At 53.2% G+C, this 19718-nt stretch overlaps 1 protein-coding gene and 1 long non-coding RNA gene across 6 annotated transcripts in view; both read right to left on the reverse strand.

Annotated features, from left to right (window-relative positions):
- The window catches only part of LOC149855228 (uncharacterized), a 48402-nt gene extending 40742 nt beyond the window's left edge, over positions 1–7660 (reverse strand). For both annotated transcript variants that reach the window (XR_016438581.1, XR_016438582.1), the window contains exons 1-2: positions 7525–7660; positions 6979–7115 (exon numbers count right to left, since the gene is read on the reverse strand). This is a non-coding gene — a long non-coding RNA (uncharacterized LOC149855228). The remainder of the gene's footprint in view (positions 1–6978; positions 7116–7524) is intronic.
- A 5609-nt stretch (positions 7661–13269) lies between these two features.
- Positions 13270–19718, reverse strand: part of GAPVD1 (GTPase activating protein and VPS9 domains 1) — a 60937-nt gene continuing 54488 nt past the window's right edge. For all 4 annotated transcript variants that reach the window (XM_090021314.1, XM_090021312.1, XM_090021315.1 and 1 more), the window contains 4 exons: positions 19126–19339; positions 18368–18440; positions 17648–17845; positions 13270–17246 (listed from right to left, as the gene is read on the reverse strand). In XM_090021314.1, coding sequence (XP_089877440.1) covers positions 17106–17246; positions 17648–17845; positions 18368–18440; positions 19126–19339 — 626 coding nt within the window. In that variant the 3' untranslated portion in view covers positions 13270–17105. The remainder of the gene's footprint in view (positions 17247–17647; positions 17846–18367; positions 18441–19125; positions 19340–19718) is intronic.

The following is a 19718-nucleotide window of genomic DNA, read 5'->3' on the forward strand; positions in this document are numbered from 1 at the left end:
CATCAATGACAAGCAAGGACGAGGTCACTGCATCCTTAACGACTAATAAGTGCCCTTGCTTCCCCCAGCCTGGCCCTCTCCCCACAGCAGAGCAGCAGCTAGTGAGCAGGTAGGGAAATAAAGAAAAGGCAGCACACAAAAAGGAGGCTACGTCTCTCCGATGAGGGGACTCGCTGCAGGCAGAGGCTGGAACCTGGACATGCAGGGTGAGACTCGTAGCTGTCAAGGCCAGAGCACTTGGGCTTCCTCCCAGCCTAAGGTACACCCCCTGGGGGGCTCCCCAAGCAGTACAAAATACCCATGACAAAGCCCAAGGGTGCCTGCAGGGAAGAGACAGGGGCGCCAAAGCCCTCCCAGCATGTCCCCAGTGTCCAACCCTTAGGACACTCCAAGTCTTCAGTCCCTCCCTTAGCCTAAGTCTGATGTAAACCCCCTGTGCTAAGTGATCTCTACGTTGGAGGGGACTCCTGGCAAAGGCCCAGCACCGACGTCCCTAGCCCTGCCCAAATAAGAGCCAGGTACGCTTCCAGCAGGTGCCCATGGACATGCAGCGGTCCCATGTGGGCGCAGGACAGGACATTTTACTAAACCCCACCCAAGTGCCGTTCCCTCAGGTCATGGCTTTTGTGTCCTGCACCTTCTTCACCCACCCAGTCCCCTGTGTATAACCCACTGGCCACCACCACCACCACGATCCCACATAACCCAGTCACCACCTTACCCCCGCAGCAGCACCTCCCAGGACACACACTCCTAGAAAACAGCCCCTGTGGCAGCTCTTCTGTCGTCACAGCCTCTGCACCATCAACGACTGGTCACTACTAGAGAAGACCTATGCCAATCCAAGCCTGCTGCTGTATGATGGTCTCTTAAATCCTGCAAATCTACTATCCTGACACCCGCTGAAGCCCAAATGGCCACACCAGGACTGTGTGGTGGAGATCCTCTGGTGTGAGGAATGGAGGTCGGCATCACCACCAAGCAGATTCCTTATCACAGACCCACAGTCTGCCCACCTAGCCTCAACCTGCCACGCCATCAGTGGGCCTTGCTGAAGAGATTCTGGACAGGGCAAGCTGTGTGCAGCCAGCCTCCACCACTGGGGTCTCCATGACCATCCAGACTGTAATTGTGACAAAACACATACCATATCGCATATTGTCGAAGACTTCCAGCTGACTAAGTTCAGTGGCGGACTACAGGAAGTCCACACAGCCACTGAGGATGCTATTGCATGGACACACACACTATTAGGAAGGAAAACTACTGTAGTGTCATCATTTCTACCGACTTCTAAAAAGATGCACGCAATCTGCTCTGGTGCCAGTTCAGTCTCCTTCCTGGGCCCTGCCATGGCCAGCGTGGTATCATATGCTCAGACAAATCTGCAGAAGCCCAGGGACAGTTAAAGGCATCTTCTGCCAATGTGCAGGACGTCTCTGCCCTTGCACCTGATGCAGCATACAGGTGAGTGTGACAGTTGGGGCTGATAAGCGAGACCCGTGCACTTGCAAGTGCAAAGTACACAATACTTCTCAATGCTTTCAAATGTCATAGTTTCATAGTAGGTTGGGTCGGAAGGGACCTGAAAAGATCATCAAATCCAACCCCCTGCCATGGCAGGAAAGACTACTGGGGTCAAACGACCCCAGCAACATGATTGTCTAGCCTTGTCTTAAAGACCCCCAGGGTAGGAGCCAGCATCACTTCGCTTGGAAATTGGTTCCAAATCCTAGCTGCCCTGACAGTGAAGTCATGCCTCCTGATGTCTAATCTGAATCTCCCCTCTGCCAGCTTGTAACTGTTATTCCAGGTCACTCCTGGTCGTGCTCAGGGGAACAGGGACTCCCCCAGTGCCTGCTGATCCCCTCTGACTAGTTTGGCCACTAGATCCCCCCTCAGCCTTCTCTTGTGAAGGCTGAACAGGTTCAGGTCCCGTCACCTCTCCTTGTAGGGCCTCCCTGCTGCCCCGATCCTGCGAGTGGCCCTCCTCTGCACCCTCTCCATGCTGTCCACATCCCTCTTGAACTGCGGTGTCCAGACCTGGACGCAGTACTCCAGCTGCGGCCTGACCAGTGCCGCACAGAAGGGGAGGATCACCTCCCTGGACCTGCTCGAGGTGCATCTGTGGATGCATGACAGGGTACGGTTGGCCTTCTTGACTGCATCCCCACACTGCCGGCCCGTGTTCATCTTGGCATCAATGATGACCCCCAGATCCTTTTCCGCCTCCGTGCTGACAAGAGGGGAGTTCCCCAGCCTGTAGGTATGGTGCCGGTTGTTCCTCCCCAGGTGTAGCACCGTGCACTTGACAGTGCTGAATCCCATCCTGTTCTCATCCACCCACCCCTGTAACCTGTATAGGTCCAATTGTAGCCTATTCCTTCCTTCTAGCGTGCCCACATCCCCCCACATCTTAGTGTCATCAGCAAATTTGAACAGGGTGCTTTTTACCCCCTCATCCAAGTCGCTGATGAAGATGTTGAACAGGGCAGGCCCTGCAGGACCCCACTGCCCACATCCCTCCAGGTCAAAAATGACCCATCTACCACCACTCTCTGGGTGCGGCCCTCCAGCCAGTTGGTGACCCATTTGACTGTATCGACACCACAGTCTCCCTGTTTTTTAATGAAAACGGGGTGAGAGACAGTGTCAAAGGCCTTCTGAACATCCAGAAAGACTATGTCTACTGCTACCCCTGTGTCTAATGATTTGGTGACCTGGTCATAGAAGGCCACCAGGTTGGTCTGACAGGAGCAATGTCCAGCTACCCCAGCAGTCCTAGCTGACCCTACGGACCCCTGTGGCTTAAACTGGCAGCACAAGGCTGACAGTGACAGTCTAAGAGAAAGTCTCAGCCCCATGTACCAGTGACCATCGGGTCTCTCCTACATCGGGGTCCTTTCAGACATCTCCCTTTGCCTGGAGCCAACCAACAAGCAACTGAGCTGGACCATGTGGGGCACAATAACCACCCAACCCCCTACAGAGAGACACAACTGCTGCGCAGGGCCAGACAGGACTGGCTTTACAGCCATGGGCACTTGCCGCCTGTTTCAGGACTCCTGCTCTGAGCACCATGAGTCAAACAGGGGACATGAAGACTTTGGGAGGCTTGCTCCAGTCTGCATATAAACGTCCCTTTGTGCCAGGCCCCGACCTGCAAGAAGGCAAGCAGGACTTCCAAACACCACATCTTAGATTATCAAATTTCTGCTGCACAGTTACTGCCCCCCCGCCTCTGCAGATGTCATTACAAAAATGGGATCTTAAACCACTATCTATCGCCTCCCCTGCTGAGAGCTTCGATTTCAGATACCATCACCCAGTAATAACTGGGCACCGATATCTGCTCCTGAAAAAGCCCCATTCATTGGAAAGCACACCATTATATCTCCAGTAATTGTAAATATTGCAAAGTGCTCGAGTCAGCAGTCTCGCTGAATTTTGCTTTCAACATCTGCAACCCTATAAATCTCTGTCTCCTTCAGGTGAACTGGAGGCTCCGTGCTCTCCACTCAGGCTCCAGTTTACATCTCCCAGCACTGTCACTCCAAGCCATCAGACCCCGGAAGGGTCCTTAGCCCTGCAGCCTGAGCAGGTCACTGCCACATCAAGCAGACGTTTGGAACCCTACCTCTAGCACCCACCCCTTATGCAAGGTCTTCCCCATGTGAGGGAAAATGCCTGGGGACCCTTTGCAGTGGCGCAATCATCCCTGAAGCATTTTGGCAGAATATAACATTGACCTTCCTATTTCTTGGGGCTCTCAGCCATTCTGGGGCTAGTAACATCAGAGCAACCCCATGCCATGGGAGAGCAAAGCACCATGAGCTGCCCCAGCAAAGGCATGGCTGCTGCTAATGGGGCCCCCACTGGCTTGCATGCTGAGCAAAACACCAAGAAGCAGCCGGCTCTGCAAGTCCCTGAGTATGACTCCCAGCAAGAAGAGAGTCCTCTGGCAATGGCTCCAACCCCTTCTTCAGCACCATGGGAAACTCAGCGCAGTGGCCAGCTAATGCTCCCACCGTGGGATGGAGTCAGGGCCAGCTGTGTATGGGGGCAGTGGTCTGCGTAACTGCTCTGTGGTCACGGGGACATGAGCCTACTCCGTGCCACAGACAGCCCCTGGGCCAGCAGTGCTTCGCTTTGTCTCCAAACCCTCCTGTTTACCAGACCTTCGCTGGGCTGCCTCTTTTTTTTTTTTTTTAATTGTTTTCAAAACAGATTTCATGTGGTCCCAAAATGAGACCATGATTGTAAATTAAAGTGTAATTAGCCTTTACGCTTTTATATTCATTAACTCTTCTCTGTTAATGATGCAGAGGCTGGAGCGCAAACCCAGCATTATGAAACCACATCCAGGAAATAAAATAGTGATTTAGATAATGGCCAGAATGTATTGCTACTTACACATAATTAAACAAATGCTCAATTTAAACTTGGAAACATGAATGAATGTTGATTAACCCCAGCCCAATGATTCTGCTCGCGATTTGGTTAAATGGCTGTGCTGCTAACGGGGGCTGGCACGAGGAAGCAGGCAGGCCGCACCGACATCCGTCAAACCACACCTGCACCGTGCAGGTGCTGCAGTGGGCTCAGCAACGCGGGGCACAGGTGGGGAAGCGGTGTTCCAGCCCGCAGAGGACGGCTCACGTGCTGCGGGGAGAGGCTGCCTACTTAGACGGGTGTCAGATGAGCCCCACACGCAGGGGGGCAGCTCAACACGAGCGCTCGTCTCCAAAAACCAGCTGCCTCTTGCAGTCGCTGTGGTCCCAACGGCTGCTCTCCTGCTACCCTGACATGCGGGACTCGCCTCTTGCCAAAAGGCCAGCAGCCAGGGCTGCATTTGGGAGATGTGGCAAGGAACAGGGCAAGGGGCAAACCGTAGCACCTTCCAACAGCCCTCTGGCACCAGCCACTGGCCTCCTTCCAGCCGACAGCGGAGTCTGGGGTGCAGCCATGTAGGAAGCACCTGCAGGCTGGGGGTGTCACGGAGCTGCTCTGGGAACTGAGAACCAAAGTTCAGCTCCGCTAGTGAAAAAGAGCAAGCGCAGACAAAGAGGCAGGGAAGCCCTGTCGATAGCATCCGGATCTGCTCCTATCCAAGAGGGCGACATCAGGACCTGGACGCAAGGAGCTGCCAAGAGCCAAACTCTGACAGTTTGCAGGATAATCCCCCAGCAGCTCCCCCCAAGCTGGACCACACCGCAACCCCCAAGTTAGGAGGGCTCTGGCTGAGCTAAAAGCCCAGCAAGGCCCCTTAATTGAGCACACAGCTTTCATGACACAAGATGAAGGACGAGGCTCCGCAGCCCCCAGTGCCAAAGCAAAGAGACTGCACGGCGTAGCTCAATGCATATGCCTGCGGCGAGAGGGCCCTGCACGATCCCCTGGTGACACCCAGGCCTCTCAGGCACACCTGGCTCAACACCCACCTTCCCCACCCACAGTGCACCCCACTTTGCACAGAAGAGCCCTGGGGATGGCATCGGGGTCCCAGCCAGCAAGGGCCGCACCCCAGCACCCCACGGGGGTTGACGCTGCGTGCACAGCCCAGCCAGAGCTTTGTCTCAACGCCCTGCTTTGTGTCATTTTCATCTCTCTCGGCTCCCTCCCACCCCGAAGGATATTAGTTACCATGGAAACAACTGTGTCGTTAGGAGGGGAGGAGCTTCATGAAGTCCACAAGTGCAGCACAAAGTACACTGCATGCCCACGCGTGCAGGCCACGGACGCGCTCATGCCAGGACTGCAAAATGCCGCCTTCCCTGCCATGCCCCACAGGGCTCGAGTTGGCCACATCCCAACACACTCCTTTTGTGCCCTGCTCGCCCTGTCCCCACCTGGGACCCCCCACACTGCACAACCCCAGGGGCCGTGGGCTTGCAGGGCCCGAGGCTCCAACCACTGCACATACTCCTGCTCCACCTGGGGAGCTAGGAAAGAAACCACGCTCAGTTTCCTCCTCTCCTCCGTGGCAGTGTCCTGCTGACCCGTGTGGGGTACAGGCACAGGCTGTGCAGACAGACAGGCTGATGGACAGCCCCATGCCTGGGTCACCCCTGCAAAGTCCCCAGCCCTACTTCTCCGTACTGACCACGGTACTGGCAGGCGATGCCACCAAGCTGCTGAGCAATATGTGGAGCTTGACACAGCCTGTTTCCAGGGTAGCATTAAGGAGGCCCCCAACAAAGGAGCCACCGCGATTTGGACAAGGCTTCAGTGCCAAGCGGAGCCCCTGACAGCTCTCCCCTATCACGCCAGGAGCGGGCTGGATGCCAGGACTAATGTGCCCGGCCACTGCCAGAGGCTTGCAGAGTTCACTGGCACTGACTGCTTGCGCAGCAGCTACGGGGGTCTGGCTGGCGGTCCCCTCGCGAGGCAGCAGGCCGGCTGCACAGCAGCGAGTGAATGTAAAGCTGCGAATAAACTTTCCAGAGAAGGGGCTGGAAGCAAGAACCGCACGAGGGACCCTCCCTGGCATCCAGAGGCCAAACTCTTTGAAAAGTTGGCTTTTTCCCCAGCCCCTTCAGTGCAAAAAGACCCACGCGCTGCATGAAGCTCTGCCCCATGGGGCTGCTGTGTTGCTTCCCCCATGTCCCGCATGCCAGTGCCACCCCACTCCCACCCCACTAGCATTGGGGGCATCCGCTGGACAGAGCAGTCGTCCGTCCTTCTGGCCTCAGGGGTGACTCTGGGTTTTCTCCCAGCTCCAAACGCCTGGGCAGCAAACACATCCTAGGTCCAAAAAAGGGGCAAGAGGCATCCTTGGGGGAGAGGAGCATTGGTCGCTGTGGAAAACGGGAGCGGGGAGGACCTCCCCAGACCCGAAATGCTGGAGGCTGCAAGTGGGAGTGGAGTGGGGGGAAACCCCAGGCCAGACCCAGGTCGGTCTGCCTCTCGGCACCTGCAGAAGCCCGGGCACAACGAAGCGAGGGTGCGACCCAGCTCTTCTACAACCGCACGCCGTACCTGCGACAGCAGCTTGCCTTCCCCTCCGCGAGCCTGGGCCGTCTGCTTGGCTCCCAGGGCCACGCTGCCAGTACGTCCACTCCCATGTGCCGTGGGCGAGGGCAGGCTCTGCCCGGCCTGGCCAGCGTGCGCGGCACCTAGAAGCAAGCGAGACGAGTGTGACTGCAAGGCCGCGTGGCCCAGTCAGCGCTGGGACCTCCGCGCAACCCCTCTGGCACGCGCTCGCTCCACGCCCGGCTGCCGCGGCAGAGCCGGAGCTGCTCGCTGGCTTCCGCAGGAGGGAAACCTGCACACGGGGAAGTGGAGCCCCCACGGGCACAGGGCTGCTCACCGGGGCACGAGGCATGCGCATGTGGACACATGCACAAGGCACAAGTAAGCATGCACGTGCACACATGCAGGGGACAGCTGAGCATAGGCGTGCCCGCAGGCACGAGACACGGCTGAGCACCTGCGCACATGCACGAGGCATGGCTGAGCACAGGCCTGCGCACCTGCACAAAGCACGCGCACGAGGCATATCTAAGTACACACGTGCACACATACCAGCATGCATGCACAACTGTGCCACACGCCTGCCCAGCCCCCTCGCACCGTGGGCTGCTCCCCGGGCGTGCAAGCCCAGCAGCGCCCGCGGCCAAGGGCCCCCCGGGGAGGGAGGGCGGCGGGCAGATGGAACACCCACGGGAGGGCGCGCAACAGCCGGGGGGCGGGGCGGCATCCCGCCGCGCCCCGGGCCGGCTGCGATTGGCTGGGCTGCGAGGGGCGGGAAGCGAGGGGCGAGCGCCCAAGGAGCCGGGCGATGAGAGGAAGGACGTCATTGGCTAGGAAGCCACGCGCCGGCCTCAGCGGCTTTGCGATTGGTGGGGGCAGGGCGGGAGAGCGTCGGTCGTCGAGGCGCGCGCCCCTCCCCCACTCCTGTCAGGAAGCGGCCTCGAGCGTTGCCGCCGCCGTTGCCTGCCCTGAGCCCGTCGCGGGAAGCCCTGGTACGCCACTCGTCTCACGGCAGGCCAAGTCCCAGCCCTCGAAGGTGCCCTCACAAATAGAGAACGCAGCCTGTCAGGCAGTGCCCTTCCAGCCCTGTCTGCGGTCCATTGAGGGCCACTTAGGCCTGATCCGGTGCCTACAGGATACAGTGGAAGACAGGCCGGGCACACAAGGCAAACGTGCCTTTGCTACTGTGCAGAGAGGTAGGACCTCGCCCTACATTTCACGCGCAGTAGCAACAGTGCATTCACGCACGTGTAGACGCACCCGTGGTGGATGTCACTGGGAGCAAACTTGTGTCTCAGAGCCAAGGGGAAGGATGGACACGGAGAGTCCGTTTGTTGCTTCCTTAATGGAGGGGGCTGGCTCCTGCCACGCACTGCAGATGGCCCGGGAGCTGGTATGAAAACAGGCACCTAAGAGGAAACATGGAAGGGCTGCGAGAGAGGAGGACGGAGTAAGAGAAGGGCAGAGGCGGGGCCGGCAGAGGCGGGAGCAGACGATGCCCCTCGCCAGAGCCGGGCCCGCGACGGGAGCAAGCTCCATGTCCGACACCACGAATACCGTTCGGTGACACCCCGAGATAACCAGGGCCAAGACGGCCAGCACAGAGCAGCCATTGGGGGCTACAAGTCATGACTGAGGGGCAGTCGCGGGCTCCCATGTTTACAAGCAGAAAGTCCCTTCACGGCGAACTCCGGAGCAGCCAAACTGGTGGTGCGCTGCACAGGCGCCCATTACGCCGAAAGCTGCTGTCCGCCATCCAATCCCAGGCTTGGCCCATCCGGCTCCACTTGGACCCGGTTTTTGGGGTTCAGGCCCAAGCGAGGCGCTTCCCAGCCCTGGGGTGCGCCAAGCAACCTGTTTAATTCTGCCATTGTGGCCGCGGTGGCCACGGGGGTCAAGCAACCCCGTTCTGAGCCTGGCAGATGCCGTTGACTGCCCAGTGTGTGCTCTGCCGCTGCAGCTGCATAAGCCATAGGGAACAAGTCATTAATGACAGAGCTCGTTATTAGGCCAGCAGGTAACCTTCCACAGGGTCACCGTGAAAAATAGTGATCTCCAAACCGCCTCTCCCATCCGTCAGCACAAAAGCAAGGATTAATATCAGCATCTGTTGCGCTCTGTGCAGCGCAAACTTCTCGGAGCAAGCACAGGAAGGGAAACCAGGGGCGTGAGGCCTCTGGACAGCCCCCGACGAGCTGCAGGCTTGTGGCCCCCCGGAGTCCCTGCAGCCCAGGGCTCCAATATGTGCGCCGCTGCAAGGGTTGCAATTTCTTCATCAATACAAAAGAGACAGAGGCTCAGCAGCTTGGCTTTTTGCAGTTCCTGCATGGGAGCCTACAAGTGCAAATGCAGTGAAGACTGGTGTGCTGTGGCCACAGAGATGATCCCTCCCTCCAAGGGCCCAAGTGCCATCCAGCGGTCAGGATGCCAGCAGCAATTCTGTGCGGGATTCTGGGGGTCTGCAGAGAACTGTACACAGCTCAAAAGCAGCACAGCTTTGGCCACCTCTGCCCAAGCAGGACTTATCATGGACAGCCGGGCCCTTATGCAGAACAGGGAGAACCCAGGACTGTCAGGGGCTAAGAGACATACCTCGTTCCTGAGTCCAAGAGCACCACCTCCACATGCGCCTCAGGGAGCAGCCCCCTGCAAGCTGCATTGTCCCCAGGGCTCTGATGCCCTTGTCACGCCTCTGGAGGGGCAGCTAGCTCCCGCATAAAGGGTTGGTGGCTCAGTTCCTGCCAAGACGTGCTCTGTGGCAGCCATTTGTCAAGGGAGCTGAGCACAGGGAAGGCCCTTCTCAGCAGACCGGCACTGCTCTTCCAGCTTGTCAGGGATACTCAGAGCCCTTGTGACCAGTGACGACTTCACAAATGGCTTCTGTACAAAGAGGAGCAGGTTTTCCTCACCTTGGTGCAGGAGTGAATGAGGGCGGAGCTGTGGAAGTGCAAGGATACGATGGCCTGCCATGGCCATACAGACCATCTGTGCCCGCCTGCCCCCCCACCTCCCGGACTGCGTGCGGAGCAGAGCACAGAGCTGTACTCCACACACAACCAGGGCAAAACTGGCTAGAAGTGAAGGGACAGCTGCCTCCTATGCCCTGTCCTTCCTCAGACCTGCTGAGGGGCCTCCACGCAGCTTTCCCTCTCCTTTCCTTTTCATTTTTAATTTAATACAGTTGACACTCATGCAAATGAGCTCCTGACTCTGCAAGTTGGGTTAATTGAATGTTACCAAGGTCTGGACAGCCTGCTAGGTCCCAGGCCATGGGCAATTGGGCTGCCGGCAGGAACGAAGCCTTGGACCTGTCCTTGGCAGACATGCAGGATCCTGCTACAGAAACCAGGCAAGCCATGCCCAGCTGGGTCCCTGGGGAGCCAGGGTCTCAATGGAAAAGGCCCCCCCATGCCCAAAACCAGCCAGGGGAGCTTGTGGAGCATGCTGAAGCGCAGTGTGCACTTAGGGAAGGGACTCACCTCCCAAGGTCTGGAGGCTGGAAATCTTCTCTCAGATGCTGACTTCCAGGTATATGATTTAATGAAAGGCACAATAAGAAGTGAAACAATTAGAATTTCTGCCTCATTATCATGGTAATCTTATCAGTCGGATAATGAGGTATTAATGGAGATTTAATGTGCCTCTCATAACAGAATCCCTTGGAGAAAACACATAAGGAAATTGCTGTAAATCCACTTAATGATGGAAAGGTCCCCAAACACCATATTCCAAAGGATGAAAAATGCTGGATGCAAATGAGAAGGAATCAAGGTCAATAACACTGCAGGGACCAAGCTAATGGCAGGCCTGGATATATATAATAAAAATTGCATGTTGCTTTTAAACCTCAGCCTCTGTTGTTTTCAAACATGCGTTGCCGCTAATGAAATGACGGAGACGTGCAGCATGCTAGGTGGGCTGCACAAAAGGCTGTGAAACCCTGCATGAGGCACCAGGATGGAAAGCCAAGCAATGCGCCTTTAGGTCTGCCCAGGGCATGGGCAGCTGCTAGAGGGAGCTGCTGTGGGAGGTGGTGTTTCCCTGCTGCACTCTCCCCTGAGCTGCAAGCAAGGCCTGGAGGCAACCCCTTCCCATCCCTCTGGGCTGCAGCACTGTGGGCCCGGGACCAGGAGGGCACTTCTGCCCTCACAGCAGTTCTCTGTGGCCAGGCTGGGCTCAGCCCCTCTGCATGCCAGCGTTTGCCTGGCCCCAAGCCAGCCCTGAGCACACGCAGGGTAGGAAGAGTCCGTTGCCCACACTGCGTGGCCCTCTCCCATGGGCACCTGGGCCTAGCTGTCACAGAAGCCTGGGCAGGCAGCTTCCCTGCAGGACCCCAGCATACTCGGAGGCTGCACAGCCTTGGGCTTGAAGGCGTCTGGGGGCTGCAGCAGTGGCTGCCACCCATGTCCCCTGTGAGGAGCTGGGCTTGGCCACTAGATGTCACCCTCGGAAAGGAAACAGGAGCCCAGCCAGGCAGGGAGCAGCTGCAATGCAGGCTGCCTGCCCAGGGCATAGCCCCCGCATCCCCAGGCCTGCTCTTACTCTCCTTCACCTGGTGCCAAGGCAGGGTCAGTGCCAGTGCCAGGGCCTGCTGGGCAACGTGGACCATGCAGGGGTGATGGTGGCCTGGCACTGGCCAGTGGGTGAAGAGGTCATTGTGCCCAGGGTAAGGCCGTCTCCTCTCCCCCAGAGCCACTTTACAACCCAGGGGGGTGCAGGCAGCAGGGCAGGCCTGGGCCTGTGCCCAGGACCCCACCCAAACCTGCTGAAGCCAGCTGCAGCCCTTCCAGCCCATCTGCCTGCACAAACCCTCTCCCCACTCTGCTGCCACAGGAGGGCAACTGGGCTGGGAAAGGGCCTGAGCAGGGAGCCATGCAGAAGCCAGTTTCCAGGGTGCCCATGTTCCTGCTCCCTGGGGACGTTCTGCCCAAAAGGGCACGGGTCATTCAGCTGCTGTGTCCACTTCCAGCCAAGCCCTGACCGCAGCTCCCAGGAACCACACTCCCCTCTGGCTGCCCAAGGCGCTTATGTGACAGCTGCTGGGGCAGCACAGGGCACAAAGCACTCTCTGCTCACATCTGCTCTCACCCCAGCACTGGTGGCAAACTTGAATCTTCTTCACTAGAAGCCTTGATAAACCCCCATCCCAGGATGGCTTTGCTTTTAGCAGACAAAATAAGCATGTGTTGGATAAAGAGAGCACTGCTGGAGTCGTATACTACATTGCTCAGCAAATGACATTTTCATACAGAAGAAAGCACGGAGAGTTTCTCCCAGCTACACGGGGACCGGATGAGATGAGCTGAGGAGGTCTCTACCAGCCTACCTTCCCTAGGACTATGTGGGGACTGGACCTGGAAAGCAGCTGCTCTATGAGAAGCCCATGCTCTGCAACTGCTGCTGCTGCTAAAGAGAGGCTGAAAGCAAGAGATGGGGCGCAGATGGACCGAGAACCACCTTGCTCCATGTTTGCCCTTGGGCTCCAGGCACTCAGAGGGGTGACATGACCCATACACATTCACAACTGCAGACAAATTCCCCTGGAAGATGAATCTTATGGTTGAAGGCTGACAGGAGGCAGCTGTTGCATTTTTTCTGTTCTGCCTGGCAGTCTCATCATCAGCTCCCCACAGTGCTCGTCTTGGGTCTTGGATACTCCGTCCATCCCCATTTGGGTGGTGTGGAGCCAATCCTGCCCTCAAGCTCTCAGCTGATCTTTCTTACGAAAGGTTACATACAAATACCTGAGCCAACGTGATGCTTATGGACCCAACAGCCCCAGCCCCACTGCAGCCACTGCTCAGGGACCACTTTGCCCAGGCCTCTAGTTCTTCCTGGTGGCGCCTCCCTCACAGGGCTACATGGGAGTTTGCTCTAAGTCTGCAGGACCCTTTGCGCCTGTGCCGAGACTGGCAGTAGGCCACCTGGCTTCAGTCCTGTCAGTGGGTTTTGGGATTACTGCAGTGCCAGCATCAGGCCTGATCAATACACAGAGTGATGGAGATGACTGTCTGCTGGCAGTCTAAGCCCCCAAATTAATTTCACTCAGACCCAGTGACCAGCAAGAGCTGTTCTGTTTTGAACTGCTCTGTCAGTGCTCTCCAGCTGGGCCTTACGCGAGAAGCTCCACAGCCTGCCACTGCGCCCTCGTCCTTCCCACCCACCTCTCCCCAAGCCCCACTTGGAGCTGAGCACATGTGTGTGCTACACCACTTGCAAGCCTGCCTTCAGCACAGCTGCTGAGCCTGCAGGACGTCACGTGGCCATTAGAACGCAGAGACACAAAGCCAGCCAGGTAAACTGCTCTCCTTTTTAATTGGTTTGTACAGAATGATATCATACATTAATAATCACATTAGAGACAAGATGGGCTTCCTGTATACAAGATTGTGCAAGCTCATTAATTTCGATTTAGAAAGGCGTTACCAGTTCCAAAGAGGAGAGGCAGTACAAAGCTTGTAAAACAGAGGTGAAGCACAATGAAGAGGTACAGAACACGCGATAAATTCAGCAGACTCGTTCTCCCGGAGCAGGGGCTCGCCTACAGATCAGCTGTAATCCCAGAGAAAGGAGAACCGCCCCCTCTCTACAGGCCATGATTTTCTGCTGCTCCAGGCCTCCCACGACACTTCCAGACTAAGGCTGCCGCATAGATACAGTAGCTGGGCCACATAAGTTACACTACACAACAGGCTTCACTTCCTTGAAGCACTGATAAGCAGGGCGCGTGTTGACTGCGGCCCTTTCAACCTGCTGGTTTTCCCCTGCAGACTACTTAGCACAACTGACGTGGCAGCGGGTCCCCAAACTTCTGCTAGGATTTGGCTGAACAGAACATTGCTTTCAAATACGCCACGACACTGCTCACCAGAAACTCGCCTCAAGTAAAGAGGGTTGTGTCATGGCTTCCTCCTGCCATGTATGGCAGTTTCCATCCAATAGTTAGTAGTGCAACTTCAAACTAAAATGACAGCAGGTTGCACGTGCTAATGCTCCTAAGAAGAGGAGCTTAACAAGATTTTAAGGAAGAACTAAAGCCACCAGGGGCTGTAGGGGGGGGATCCCCTGGGGATGAAAGACCCAATGCTCAGCTCAGGACACAGGAATAACAAACACCACTGTGAAGGGAACAGCTCGATCGAGACAATTAGTCAATTATTCCTCCGCGGTCTTGCAAAAGCACCCCTGACTTCAACAACTGGGCTTTCAGTCTGTGCAGACAGCAGACTCCAACGAGCCTCCCCTCCCCTCCCCAAAACCGTTGTTCAGTGTACCCTTGAGTGGCTGAAGTACAGGGTGCGGACATGGCTGGGCTGCAGCCTTCTGCCAAAACAGTTGGTACTGTTTGGTCCTTTGTGCTTTCCATCTTCACCTTTAACTATTGCACAACAGAAACCCGAGCAGGCATTATCCTGTACACATCATTTAACATTGTCAAACAAAATCATACAGCCACCAGGAAAACAGACACATTACAGCCAGACTTCTAATTCTTTGGAAAGTCTAATCCTTTTACTACGGCCATCAATAACATGGTATAAAAGGCTTTTATAGCAGGTTTAAAATAAAAAATAAGAAAAAGCAAAGGACCCTCTTGCTGTGAGACTCCTGCCTGTGCTGGGACTTGTACAAATCTTTACTTTTTCTAAAATAATTTCATTTAAAAAAAATCATTCAAATTTTTTTCAGTAATTTTTCTCCACAGAGAAGCAGCAAAGTAATACAGACTGTGAAGAGAACGGGCTTTGCCAGGGAAGACACCTTCCCAGGCAGAACAAGTCCTGAAGACCATTTAGGAGCCAACTGCTCTGTGCCCAGCCTGCCTGTGACAGATGTGACCGCTCCCTCATAAGGTGCTGCTGTGCCATACGCTACATTTTGAGAAAACAGTTTACGACAAGGCGGATTTGGGAGACCAAATGTTCTCCTTGCCTGGAACCCAAACGGCAGGACTATGGGGTATCGGTACATGGATACCAGCACGACAAATCTGCAGTAACGAATTAATTCAACAGGACACTCCAGCTGTGGTACAACCAGTTGATATTGCTTTTAGGTGTGATCTGGCCATTCCTTCAAGGGCAGGATTGTGCTTCACCACTGGTCAGGGCTATGAACACAGTATTACAAGATTAAGTGTCTTCAGCACCAAAAACCCTTGAAGGCTAAATAACAAGAGCATTACAACGCCATTCGGACTGAAGATCAGCATTACCAGAGTAAGGCAGACTACAGGAACTCTGCTGCTACTAGAAAGTATTGCTCTATCCTACGATCAAGTCTATAATAGAGGAGAAAGACTATAAACAGAAAGTAAAAGGCTATGCCATCCCACCCACTTCCCACGGATTTAACATGGCAACAGTGATAGAGACCCATTAGAGATACTGAGACCTTGAAAGCAGGAAGTCGCTTTCACTGAATTATGCCTAACAAGCAGCACAGTTGCACCTCAAGCACTTAATACTGTACAAAAATTGTTCTAATTGCAGCTAATCAAACTAGGCTCAGATGTATCAATTAGTTGCTTTTTTTCTTTTTTAAATAGACTCCCTTGTCAAGCTCGATGTGCATGGCTTCTAACAGCTCACTGGCCTTTTCCAAAAGAGGAAAAAAATCTTCCATCAATTCCTTGTGCAGAACACAGTACATGTGAACTGTCCAGCTGAAAGCAGGGAAATATAGGGGTTAATAAAGCAGGTTATATAGGGGGGTTGGTTTTTGTTTTTTTTCACTACTGGTGGCCACAAAGTCTGGCTCACTTCATTGCCAGCAATATGGCATGCACTGGGAGTGAGGCATAATGCTAGCATTAAGAAGTCACAATTTAAGGGTCTTTTTTGATAAACTTACAACAGTGGAAAAGGCCAGTGACCACGCATATGCAGATCAGAATCCCTTGGGACATCTCTAGACATTCTCTTGTTCCGTTTCTCAGGAAGGTCCACCTGGTCTTCTGCACAAGGACCTTTAAATTCCTAATTCTGTTGCTGTGAAAGGGAGCAGGGTGAGACAAATCTGTAAAAAATACCCTGAACTGATGTCGTGATGCGTTTCATAAGGAACCGTATGGCATTTCAAAATATTTTATATGAACAAGTAAAACCTGCACTGCTGTAGCAGACAATACAAATAACACTTAGTAAAAAAACATTCTGAAACCCCCGGCATATGTATTTAATGTGACTAATCAAAATATATATTACAGTTTAAGGTTCTGTTTGGGGTTTGTACAGTATACACAATGTTTCAGAAAAAATATTACAATAAGGTATTTACTTTTCCTTTTTATATTAGAACTTATCTATTGAAACTTACAGTCCCTCTCCTCTAGAAATGCAAAACTTGAACACACTAAAGCCCTAGCCAAAAAATGTGAAAGGTTGGTGAGAGCCCTGTGAACTATAAATTCCAGTTTCAGGAAGTTCAGTAAACTTTATTACATTTTAATAAATACTTAGGTTTGCCCTTTTTAAACCTAGCCTATTAAGAAAGTCACCTCCTCACCCAACAAGGTATGTCACAGGCTGTTGGAGGACAGGGGAGATCTTTGCTTGTTGACTGAAAGGATAATGAGTCCAAAGATAACTACAATTCATTAAATATAGTCATATTATATATTTACATTGTCCTCTCAGGTTTGAAGTTTACAGCAGGTGAAATACAACTGTTAACTAAATGTCGACTGCTACAACCCTTCCGTGTGGCTGGTGTTTTCTGAACAAAAGGTGCATTAAACTAGAAAGGATCTTAAAAAGCGGTAGTCCTAATCTTTTGGCTAGAAACAAAATAAATGTATTTTTTTTTGTGAAAAGAAGCCTAAGGGGAAAACATAGTGTATCCTGTGCAAGAAGTGTGGCAAAGAGCTTCCTAAAACACTTTCAGATTTTGAAATACCTGAAAAATGTGGTCCCTTTTTGCAGTGCTAATAGCTTTAGGGGGAAGAGACATAACCCAAAACAGAGGAAAGGGAAACCTGTTAAATTAATCTGATTAGTAAAGATCTGTTTAAAATGCCTCAGCTCTGTACAATATTATACACGGAAAGTCTCTTCTTCAGCTTTCAAATAGCTGATGCACATTCTGACAGGCTCTTCCTGCTAAAAGTCTGCCCACGCTGGCGAAGCCGCAGGTCACTTGCGATCATCAATGGTCTTAATGAATTCAACTGCTGCTGTGAACTGCATCCACCAGTACGATTCTTCTCCAGACAAACAGTTAGCATAAAAACTACTAATGTACTGAACAGTGGACAACAAGCACGGGGGATTTGCCTAGGGGTGAAAAGAGAAAAAGGAACTGCTACAACGATCTCTAGCACAGCAGCATGTTACAAATCAAACAGAACAGGGATTGAGCTCCATTTCTACAGCGCCCCTCCCATTAGATATTAAATACAAATAACGATCCCAGTCCAGGCCACGACTGCATGGAGTGCAAACTGGGCCACAGGCAGATACTAATCCCACACATCAGATCTGCCCTTTATCAGAAACACATTTCAATTTGCTGAGGGCTCAACTTGCGCCGTGCAGATGAAGCCTGCACTGCAAAAGGAGACAGGCTGGCAGCTGATACCAAGAGAACCCTGCGTCTCTGGGTAAAATCCACTCATTTACCCCCACACTCAAAGAAATGCTGAACAAGGGTGTGTGCTCTCAGCTAAACAACTCACTTTTATAAGAACAAACACCAGGACAGGAACGAAGTCATCCGCCCCAGGCACCGAATCTTCATTGGCCAGGCTTAGCAGGTTCATGATAGTTGAGCACATCCTCAGAATACACTGCACTTTGTCTCGCGGGGTTTTGTAAGCGCTTATTGTGCGGATTTCAGACTGCGCAGATGGCCACGGTGCCTCCCGGAGATAAACCTAACAGGAAGACAAAACAATCCCAGTTCTAGTCCATCCAAGCTATTACAGACCCCCTGGAGTTAATACTAGACTTGCCAGTACTTTCCGATTAAAGTCGTTCTAAAAGGCTTTTAAAATTTACCTGCTGAAAAAGCAATAACAGTTATGTACACAAGTCTTGAGTCCTTCAGTATTGTAAACAAATCCACCTCTCTCTCCAAGAGTATTTTTACAGGGTCACTGGGTTACTGCTTCTCAGATTAGCTGGAATGGGTAGTTTGTGGGAGGAAGGGGGCAGGTGGGAAGGAAGAACCCTCCGCATTGGCTTAACCCTAGGCTTTTCTTCCCCATTACTCCCTATATTCCCATCTGTGCAAAAGCAAAACAAATGGAAAATGCTCTTCCAAGCTTGGGTGTCATCTCTGGGACCCAACACAACAGCATCATCCAGACTCTACTGAACTCTCCCCTGCTTTCAAAACAGAACTGTTCTTTTCCTTCAATTTTAACTCAAAAGCAGAAGGAAGAAAAGGTTGTTACCTCAGGTATCTGAAGGGCTTTATGGTTTGCCGTCACCACCTTTGACAGCCTTTGGATATGCTCGTGAAGGACCCTGAGAACAAGAACAAATTGCATGAGGAAAAGGAGCAGACAGCCCTCTTAAGAGACCAAGCGCAGCTTCTGTAAGATGGCAGATGCCCATGGGGCTTCCCACCCAGTCCCAATTCATAAATTTGGACATATCCAGCCCATGCGCTGCACAGAGGAGAGGATGCAACACAAACGCCGTGTACAGGCGGTCACCATGGAGTGTGCACTGGCCCTACCACCAGGGGAGAACCTGCCATCAAATCCAATGCCAGGTCTACCACAGTGGCTAGAGTAGATGGTTTGAAAGAAGTGGAAAGACTGAGAACAAACTGGACTAGCTCTGGCAAAACTAAACTGAGATGTGTGTCCAGAAACAGCTTCAAAATATCCATCCCAGCATGCAGAAATATAAGCGTTATACAACCAAGGGCCATAATAAGGGTTCTCCAATGTCTTTTCCTTCGTTTTCATGAACTTTTTAAAAGAAATCATTCTTGCATATGATCCCAAGTTACAACCTCCCCTGCCCCCTGATGTAAATAAAATGCTTTGCAGTTTAATGCAAAAAGCTTCAAGAAAAGCAAAAGGTGGTTGTGACAGACCTGGCCGGCCTGCCTGGGTGCACAAATTTGTCCTTGGAAGGAGCACTGCTTCTCTCTACCCACTGTACCTGTGGGAGACTCAGGGGCCTTGAGTCACAAACTTACTGGTCACGCAAGATGTCTCCATCCTGATTGGGGTAGAAGGCCAGTTTGAAGATGCGATTCATCACGCTGCGCTCAATGGCTAGCTGTGCATCCTGGAGCTGCTCCTCACTGGCGTTTTGCCAGATGGTATCCTGAGCCATAGCTCCATATAAGAACTGGAGAAAATCTTCCACTTGGGCTGTTTTATCGTCCGCTGCTGTCAGCTTCTGGAAATCTGCATGCAAAGAAAGGAGGGAGCTCAGTTAAACAGAACACTTAACTTTCCTGTGGATTCTCTGGAAAAACAGGCCCAGAGGCTGGTGAACGCCCTCCTTGCAGGTAGGTGCTGGAGAATTTTTCAGGGGGGAGGGTGGGGGGGGGAGGAGAGGGGGTGAAAGCGAACAGGAATGCGTTATTCAAGCAAAGACAAAGACAGAGGCAAGAAAGCAGACATGCATCTTAAGGCATGTGGGCAAGGCCTCTGCTTCTCACTGCTCCCCTCACTTCCTCTGTGGCTAGTTCCTACACACAACCCTGGAGACTCTTCTACTTCCCCCCTCAGAGGCTCTCTGAAGAGGAAAAGCACTGGTACAGGTAAAGAGCCAGGAGAGTAT

Source organism: Crocodylus siamensis, chromosome 11 (assembly GCF_052110815.1).
Source record: "Crocodylus siamensis isolate JL-2025a chromosome 11, ASM5211081v1, whole genome shotgun sequence".
In the NCBI taxonomy this organism is placed as follows: domain Eukaryota; kingdom Metazoa; phylum Chordata; order Crocodylia; family Crocodylidae; genus Crocodylus; species Crocodylus siamensis.